The 9,337-nt window shown below is 41.6% G+C and overlaps 1 protein-coding gene across 1 annotated transcript in view; it reads left to right on the top strand.

Moving 5' to 3' along the window:
- The window catches only part of LOC104162351 (cytoplasmic dynein 1 intermediate chain 1), a gene marked incomplete at its 3' end in the record, with an annotated part of 136,397 nt that overhangs the window by 120,116 nt on the left and 6,944 nt on the right, over positions 1-9,337 (top strand). Inside the window, exon 10 of the mRNA XM_009701063.1 lies at positions 6,075-6,221. Coding sequence (XP_009699365.1) covers positions 6,075-6,221 — 147 coding nt within the window. The remainder of the gene's footprint in view (positions 1-6,074; positions 6,222-9,337) is intronic.

Genomic DNA, 9,337 nt, shown 5'->3' with positions numbered 1-9,337 from the left:
CTCTTTCCTGTCACACTGGGCCCCCCTCCCTCCTTTCTTTCTCTTGAATAAAGCAATCTCTTCTTTCCAGTCCATACTCTTATAAATCAAAGGGATAGATGTCGACACACACCATAACCAAGTATAAACTTCCTTTTTTTAATTAAACAGGATTCTGACATTTGTTTTGAAGAAGTGTTTGTTTGGTTTTATTTATTTTTTTAAATATGTGAAGGATGTCAACTGATTTTATTTTTAGTAGAAGATGTATTTTGTATGGTACCACAAATAAGCTCTAGCACAAAATCTTTCAGATGTTATTTCATAGTTGAATAAGAAGAGAGTTGGGGGGGGAGCAATACAGAAGTCTTGGCATTTAAATCTTTTAGAATTAGGAGTTAACCTCTTTGGTAACACCTTCCGTAACATAAATCATGTTTTAGGTACCTTTTCAAAAGTAATGAGGAAAAACAGTTGAAATTTGTTGCTATCCTCTCTGCTGTTTGCTTATTACTATTAATTAGACATTTATGTGAAACACAGAAATATTCAGATTCATAATAGTTGATACTAAAAATAAGCAAGACTCTTGGAAGGAACATAGTCGCTATTTCAGTATACAAATCCAGGTATCTCAGTAGCCAGGGCAAAGTCACTGTAGAGTTGCCTCTTTCAAGGTATCTCACACCTTCTTTTGTGGTACAAAAAGGATATAATAGGGCACTAAACCAGACAAACCAGTGTTCAGATCTGACACTGCTACTTTCCATGATGATTCTCAGTCCTTGGCCTGGCAGGAAAAAAGGGCTTTATTTAGTAACTCAGTTGCTTTTTGTTTCTAGATGATGATTTTAATCCACCTTTGCAGTTGAGGTATATCATCCGTATCTGTTCTGGGACCACATGTAAGTGCGCAGCAATGCAAGCATGAGGAGATGGTCTCCTGATTGCCTGGCCCAAAGAGGACAGCTCTCAGAGGCGCTGGGAGTGCTTAGACTCTTTAAATGCTGCTCTTGATGAGCAGGAGTGAGAGCAAAAGGTTATAAGTAAATTGTACGTGTACTTTTGGCCTTTGTCTTTATTTATTTATTCCTCAGGAGGGCAGGCATAATTGATCAGGGGTCCAGTCCCTATTCTTCAGTTCCTATGGGTAAAGGACTATGCGTTTGGCACCTTTCCATGGTTCTAGCTAAGCAGCAGTACCATGGCTTTGTCCCTCTGCTCTCAGTCCCTGTAAGCCAATTCTCTCAAGCATGGAAAAGGATCTGCCTCTTCATCTCAGCTGCAGTTAATTTCATTGCCCGCTGTTGTCTGAGTTAGACTGACCTATAGTAGCATGCCACAGACTGTAGTGCTTTTTCACATGTGTTTGCTCAGCTAGAAAATCTACCCAGGAGTTTCCTGAGTGCCTGCTGCAATATAACCTGGTATTTTGGAGTCTAGAAATGCCTGTGAACTCCTCAGATCGCTTCTTCCCACTGACAAAGTATTGTTCTGAGATCCATCTGGTGTCAAGTGTAGGCATATGGCACCAGTATGGCAGCGCTGCCTACGGGGGTGGTTTCCTGCAGAAGAGGTCTCGCTGAACGCAGTAGTCATTGCCTATTGAAAGTCATTATTGTTTAGCACCCAGGTCTTTGTGAACTTGTTCAACTGGTGGCTGGGCAGCGTGCCATCCGAATCAACGGACATGAGTACAGACAGCTGAGTCTCTGGGGCCTTACACGCATCAGATGTGGGTACTGAGGTCAGGCTTCTCAGTAAGGAGAATCTAAATGACTGTCTGTCCCGAGCATGTGTATCTGTGGTTGAAGGGATATGCCATCATTAATCCAAATCTGGGCTGGATTAAGCTTCTAAAATAAAAACCAGCTCTGCCAGCCACTTGAAGAGGGCTCGAGGCCTGTTTGAATCGAGTGCATCAGTGGGGAGGGAGGGAGGGAGGAGGCAGAGGCAGCTGAGCAAAGTCACCACCCCCTCGCCCCCGTAGCGCTTCGCTCCCTCTGGCTGAGACGACCTGACAGCTGCCAGAACAGGGGGCCGGGTGTGCTGCCTTCATCCCTTCAACTGCAGGCCTCTCCAAGGGCTGGGCAACACTTACATTTCTGAGGCCAACTCTCTCTTTGCCATGACAGGAGCATAGACATTTCTTGCTTTGTTTCTTAATTATGTTTTCAGCGCAGTTCTTGTAACAGCCGGGAAAAGAAGCTTTAGCATTCAGGGACCGTGATTGCCTGTTTGCCAGACAAAAATTTCAAGTTTACCAGCCTGGGCCTGGCTCTTCCTTTTGCCTGGGCAGTGCTCCTGCCTGGAGCTAATTCAGGCTCGCTCACCTGGCCCTTTGAGAGCTGCTCACCTCTGCGGACAGGCAGAGCACGCACAGGGGATGCGGCAGCAGCAGCAGCGTGGTGGTGCCTGCCAGAAAGCCATCACCAAGATACAGGAGTAGACAATCTGGGTGGAAGATCACAAAGCCAGAAGTACCAGGGATACTTTAGTAGGGTTACTGAGAAAGCTAAGGAGAGACAGAGAAAGCTAAATCGAGTAGACTGTATTTGCATAGAGGGAGAAAACACCAGAACATTAAGCTAAAGCAAATAATGAAATGGTTCACTGCACAGAGCAATTGAGAGAAATGAAGGCAACCAAACACTGGGCTTTGCCTGTCTCTTACGCGTCCCAACAACCTGCAGACATAGATGCTCTGTGGCATCTATAAAAAGATAACGCTGGGAACCTCCTGTTCTAAATGCTGCTTTTATACTGTGGACACTAAACTCCTTGTGGAATTGCCTTCTGACCTGATCTCTTTTATATTTCTTTATGCACTGTTGCCATATAGTATGAAACTAGCTGCTTCTGTCCTCCCCAATGGCTAACTAAGCACCTACAGCATATAAAATATGCCTAACTGAAAAACGGGGAAACTTTACCATGGTTATTGGAAAGTGCCATGAGATTTCCCTAGAAAGCTGTGGTAGAAGTGCAAAGAGGGATATGCTGTTATTTTAAAACCTGGCCATGTGCTGGTTTCTTCCCCCTTGAAGTCAGTGGCAAAACTCTGTTTTAGAGGAGCAAGACTGCTTGAATTGGCAAACAAGAGGCAGCCTGGAGGCAGGATAGGCTTACAGGGAATGGTTTCTGCTGCTCTCCTTGAGCACAGAGCTGTTCAGACAGACTGGAGACCTGTTAGCTGCTCTCTCCCATTAAGGCCAAGAAATGAATGCTTTTAAAGTTATTAAATGAATGGGCTGGATCTTACAGCCATTACTGATCTGAGTACTGCCATTAACTTTAAGAAAATAATCACTATATTAAGTGCTATGGAGTGGAGTCCTTAAATTGTTAAATTCTAATATTTGACAGAAGTTTTTCCTCAGTAGACAAATAATATTGACATAATTAAAAAGATGCAAACATTTCATCAGTTGAAGAATGCAAGTATCTTTGAGGGTCACGTAAAACTAGAAGCAGCGCAGAGGGCTTAAGTCAGTGTCATGTCTGTAGGTTATTTTTGAACTTTATGAAAAACACACTTTAGCAGTTTATATCCTGACCATTCAACTGTATTCTGGGATTCTGAATTCAAAAACATGTTAACCATGAAAACACAACATTTAAAAATATACTGTCCACTTGGCTTCTTTGCCCTGCTTCAGAGTCTCCCAAGTTTGTTTCGGACTAACTGAGAACTTTGTTGTGGAATGACTGTTTGAATTGGGATTTCTTAAAATACTTGTGGAGCCTTGTAGCTGCTGCGGGATGTACACAGTGGTGGAACTGTACTATTTTTAAATCATCTGACTATTTCACTTCATGTAAGAATATCTGTCAGCTTAGTTATAAGGAATGAGAGGGGTTGATTAAAACAACTCACGAAGCCATTAAACAAAGAGATAAAATGTACAACATGTGCTGTAGGGTCGTTTTAATTATCATATATGGAGGATCTGTGGAAACCGGATGGCAGCTGCATAGTAGCTGAGTTTTAAGCCTCTCTTAGCATTACCTAAGTCGTGTTACTCAGAGGTGGGTTTTCTTGTCTGTAAAGCTAATAGATCCTCTGGAAATGGTGTTTGGAAGCTACCTTTTGTTGCTACGACTGACCATAGTGTAATTACTGTGCTCTAGTGCTTGGATAGATATGGACTAAAATAGGCAATTATGTATATTAATCATCTAGACGTTAGATACTAGACTATATAACATGAGAGAAACGTATGCATTATCTTTAGTCAAGAAGAAAAGGGATCAAATATGTCAAGTGAACAGCCACAAGAATCCAGAGAGGATGGGGAAGAAAAAAGGTAGTGACAGCTTATTTCATTCTCTTGGTGATCATATTAGGTCAAAAAAACACTACTGAATATACTACTGTATTCTTTAAGTATGTCTACTAAGTTAATTTAGCATATAATCTGGCTTTAAACAATAGATGTCAGGCAGCCACATAAATTCAGTAAAAATTATTTAAACTTCACATTTTGCTTTATTCTTATTAACCTAGTTATAGACATCAAGAGTTAGCACAATTAATTCTAGCGCTATCAGAAGGGGTTTTAAATTTCAGATATAAGAGTTCAAACCAGTCTCTAGCCACTAGAAATCAGGATGAGGAGCAGTAAGGAAAGAAGACAACACATCTGGCCATGTCAGAGTTTTTACAACTCCATTCACTCCTGCCAGAGACAGGGTCGTCAGCTAGGCAGACCCTGGGTCTAGTTCAGCTTGGCAGCTCCTCTGTTCCCAATTCAACAAAGTTTACTTAAATGTCTGCAATGCTTTTTATGCAAGTGAAATATGGTAATTTAGGTAACCCTTTGTCATTGAGTAAAATGGGTTCACACATAGGAACAACACCACTTCAAAATATCCAGTCATTAAACTATAACAAAGATTTGTTACCAAAACTCTGGAAACAGACAGAAAGTGAATTTTTAAGAATGCAACCACTAACAGTGAATTTAACTTTCTGACTGTAATTGCTACAGCAGTTCAAGTCTTGCTCTGTGGCTTGTGAGCATCACTAAAACTGCCCATGAAAAAATTACATTTGCTTCTGTTTGCAAACTGTCTTTATTAGTATGTGAATTCTCAGGAAATTCTATGAATACTGTAACTTCTGCTTTCCAACTTACATAAAACAAAGACAAAGTATCTAGGACCATTTATATAAAACTGGGAAATAATTCCTTATAATGAGGATGGAGGACGTGAAGGAGTTACAGCTTGGTGTTCTTGTCTGTAGCTTGTTGGCACATGAAGATTCTGGGGACTGTTCCCGTGAGGACTTCAGATGTTGTATGTTATTTTAAAAAGATTGGAAGGCGGTGGTTGGGATAGATACCCATCTCCATACTGGCTTGTGGGGCACTCTACCAGATAGCCAGGGTAACCGTTAACACCAGTCTGGCTCCTCAGCATCCCCAGCTAAAGAAAATGTCCAAAGGCAACTCAGCTGTCATTAAAATGAGGAAAAACTCATTTCTGCTCCAACAGTGTAAGGCAAAGTGTGATTCCCTCTGCTATTAGAAGAGGACCTCTCTGTAGCAGAGAAATCAGACATTGATCCAACAATGAAATGCAGCTTGTCAACTGATGCTCTCAAGGCAGCGCACCTTGAGGTGAACTCTGGAGGGTCTCTCACAAACTCACCTCAAATTGTTTGAGAGTTAAAAGCTAGAGAAGCAACAGGGGAAGAGCTCTCCCTGATGGGAAATCATGGGCCAGGATGCCAACCTCTGTTGGGTTGACATCTGTTTACTTGAAGTTCTCACTTTTGGAAATGAACTTAAGCACTTTCCCATCACTGTCATGGAGAGGTTATCTCAGGTTTTTACCATCATGCTAAGACTCATCCTGTGGTGCTTATTTTGCCTAGGACCAACGGAACTACACATTTTAGGGTCAAAATTAGCTCTTTGCATGTGTCCTGTTGGCTTTAGCAGAATTACTGATGTGCAAGGAGTATGAATAGAGCTCATACAGTGATTTCTAAAATACAAAATGCTAATTACAATATGCTTCCTTAAGCAGAGAATTGAAGTTGACTGACCATGTAATCCCTCTCTTCTTCTCTACCTGTTTTACTCCAGTCTTCAGTGATGTCTGTCTGTTTTGCCCGCTTTCACCCAAACCTGGTTGTTGGTGGAACATACTCTGGCCAAATTGTCTTGTGGGATAACCGCAGTCACAGGCGCACTCCGGTTCAGAGAACTCCATTATCTGCTGCTGCTCACACGGTAAGGATAAAAATCACCTTCACCTTTCTTTAGACGAAATGGTCAACAGGGAAGTGGAGCTGTTTAATTGTGTCTACAATGCTGGTTGTCACATGGATGAAAACATAAGTGTGGCCCTTGAAGGGAAAGAAATAGGTAAGGGAGATGTACAACCACCTTCTGTAAGTGCTTAACTATCACACTTCATACTGTCAGGTCAGGAGATTATCCTCCTTTCCAAGGAAGAGGACAGGATCAGTTACAACACTTGAGTGAGACACCTTTGTGCCAGCACAGTGGCACTGTGACTCTTGCTCTCCATTGCCTGTAAAGAAAGCCAGGTCACTATAGGGACTGTGTGTCTGTCAGCCCAGCGTGGCAGGCAATTTGAATCTTTAATTGTTGTCTTCTTGTACATGAGTTTCTCTTTTGAACCTGATTAGGCATCTACAGTGGTCTCAGTGGAGTCCGGTAAGTACACACTGTTGCCCTTGAAGAGAGTGGGGCAGTTTGCGTCTGTTTTCCAATAAAGCAATACATAAATACTTGTTGTGGTCTCCTACTCCAGACAGGGCCATAGGGCAGTGAGGGGGAATTTGTTTCAATAGAATGATGTGGAAGAGCATTTTGCTGACACACACACATACCTGCAGATATAGCGATGGTGGCACAGGGCTCTGGTGATGCCTGGGAGGTACACAGGCAGAGCAGTAGGGCAAAATGCCTGAGAAGGAAGAGAGTTTCTCTGTAACACAAAGATGATGTCTGTGGTAGAAACTCTCTTATGTTCGAAGTACTCATATTCTGCTGGAGGAAGACACAAGCCTGAATTGCCTTCTAGAGTGTCCTCACTCTGCTATGGCACTGATCTCCAGTCCATCCTGCACTAAGATGCTGTGCATTCTTGAGCTCTCCTCTTCCAGAGCTTGGGTTCAGGCAGCCTCTTTATAACAGTTGGAAGGTGTGCTCTGTGGATGATAAACATATCTCATCTTGGGAGTGGGCTTGGGACCATTCCTGAGTGGGAAGCAGAAAAGAAAATACAGGCTGAAAGGAGGAGAAAAATGTAATAGTGTAATAGAAGAATGCAGAAAAGCACAGATTTCCTGAAACATAAGAAACTGAACTATAGAAAGCACTCTGAGAGATAAGATAATAATCTTGTTCTAGCAGAGTGAAGGATCAGACAAAGCGATAGGCCTTTTGCACCTCCAGCTTTTACAATTCTGTGATTTTTATCTTTGGAATTTGCAGATCAAGGTTCAGCTTTTAGTTGACTATGACAACATAATCCCTGGAATTAAAAGACAACTTCAGAAGCCAAGCCACGTGAATTAATGCAAAAGATTCAGCGTGTGGCCAGTATTATGATGGCAAGTCTCTTATATTAAAAAATGACAGGTGTGCACAGACATGCTTAGTGGGCCAGGCAGTACAAATATTGTTCCCTAAATTTCCACTATCATGAATGTTGATGTAATAATCTAATGAACTGTGCCAAGGGTTGCAACTTCAACATTGCTTTTCATTTCCCTAATGTTTGTGCTCATTTTGTCACCAGTAATGTTGTTCAGTCTGCATGAAAAGAAACAGTCTCTCCTGGAAGTGCAATTTAGAGATGTAGCAGACCAGAAAACTAGTGGCAAGAAGCTGACTATCACTGAAAATTGAACAACTGGGACTCAAAATCTAGTGGAAAAGAAAAGATTAATGGGAAGTAATTTGTTTACACTCAAGACAAAATTGTACCTCCTGGAATTATATATTAAGCTAGTTTTATTATTTCAATAGAACAATATGTGATGTTTTGCTTTTGAAGAACATAAATAAATGACTTTCAGTTGTGGATGGGCACTTTCTGTGCTGTCGTGGATTGGTATAAATACATGTTTACACAGTCTAACATGAGGAAGCATGATGTTTTTAAGGAGTGATCAGATTTTACAATAAAAGAGTGCTTACCTTATGCTCATATATAGGAATCACTTACATAAACTGTAAATGAAGTCTTGGTTGCAAAAAGCTAGCTTGAATCCTAGCTTTCAAGAAAAAAAAAAAGGATTAAATTAAGACAACTCTACTGTAGCAATGTTACTTTATGTGCTACTAGATACGTGAGTTGAATAATCATTTTTTAATTTGAATGTATGCCATATGTGAAAACATGATTTTTCTCTTTTCTTTCTCTTGCTTTGCTTATTTGAAACAGATAGACTGTGTTGTTATCACTGACTTAAACCTTCCTGAAGTCTAGTATCACTGATTGCCGCCTGGATTCACCAGGAAAGAGAATTCTACCCGCAGCTTACTCACTAATTTCCTTTCACACCCACTACACATCTGCACTTGGGACAACAGGAAATTTTAATTAAGACAAAACCCTTTTGCATGATGATTTCATTTCCAAAATAAATAAAAGCAAGCTGGCAGAGACCCTTTGAAATGAAGGAGCCTGTTTAGACTGTTACCTACAGTTCATTGTCTTTTTCATCCATTTTACTTATACCTTTTCATTTCTGCCTTGAGTTTTATTGTGCATGAAATTGATGATTGGTAGCCCTGATTAAAGCCAGACCTGGCACACTGAGGTGCTGCTGGAAAGACAGGGCTTACTCTCTCCTCCCCCGCTACATATTCTGGATACTCTGCTGCTTGCTTTAGCTTCCTCCCACCCACTCTGTCCCTGTCTGTTTGGACTACTGGAGGTCAAACACCCATGAAAAAAATAGGTCTGTGCTTATTTCATACATCAGTATGTGCTAATCATGTTTAGCACTGGGGTCATTAGCTCACCACTAAGCACCAAGAACATCCATCGTACGAGTGTAACAGTGAGATACATGTGAGAGACAGATTGGGGTCCATTTGATGATTTGAGGGAAACCAGGTGCCTGAGAATCTTGAAAGAAAGAGAAAGAACAGTATCAGAATGGACCTTGTGACTTACTGGTGTGTACAGGTGGCCTCTGAGCACAAGGTACCATTTCAGCAGCAATTGCTGAGTCCATTCGGTGTGTGCCCGCACTGTGCATTCCGGTGCTGCCCTTTTTGCGCTTAGGGAGGGACCATTTACTGGGCCCGCTCAGGTATCGAATGTGAGAACTAGGCAGTGCTTTGGACATTTCTGCCTTTCCCTA

Source organism: Cariama cristata, unplaced genomic scaffold (genome assembly GCF_000690535.1).
Source record: "Cariama cristata isolate BGI_N322 unplaced genomic scaffold, ASM69053v1 scaffold1935, whole genome shotgun sequence".
Taxonomy (NCBI): Eukaryota; Metazoa; Chordata; class Aves; order Cariamiformes; family Cariamidae; genus Cariama; species Cariama cristata.
This window is presented reverse-complemented; position numbering and strand designations above follow the sequence as displayed.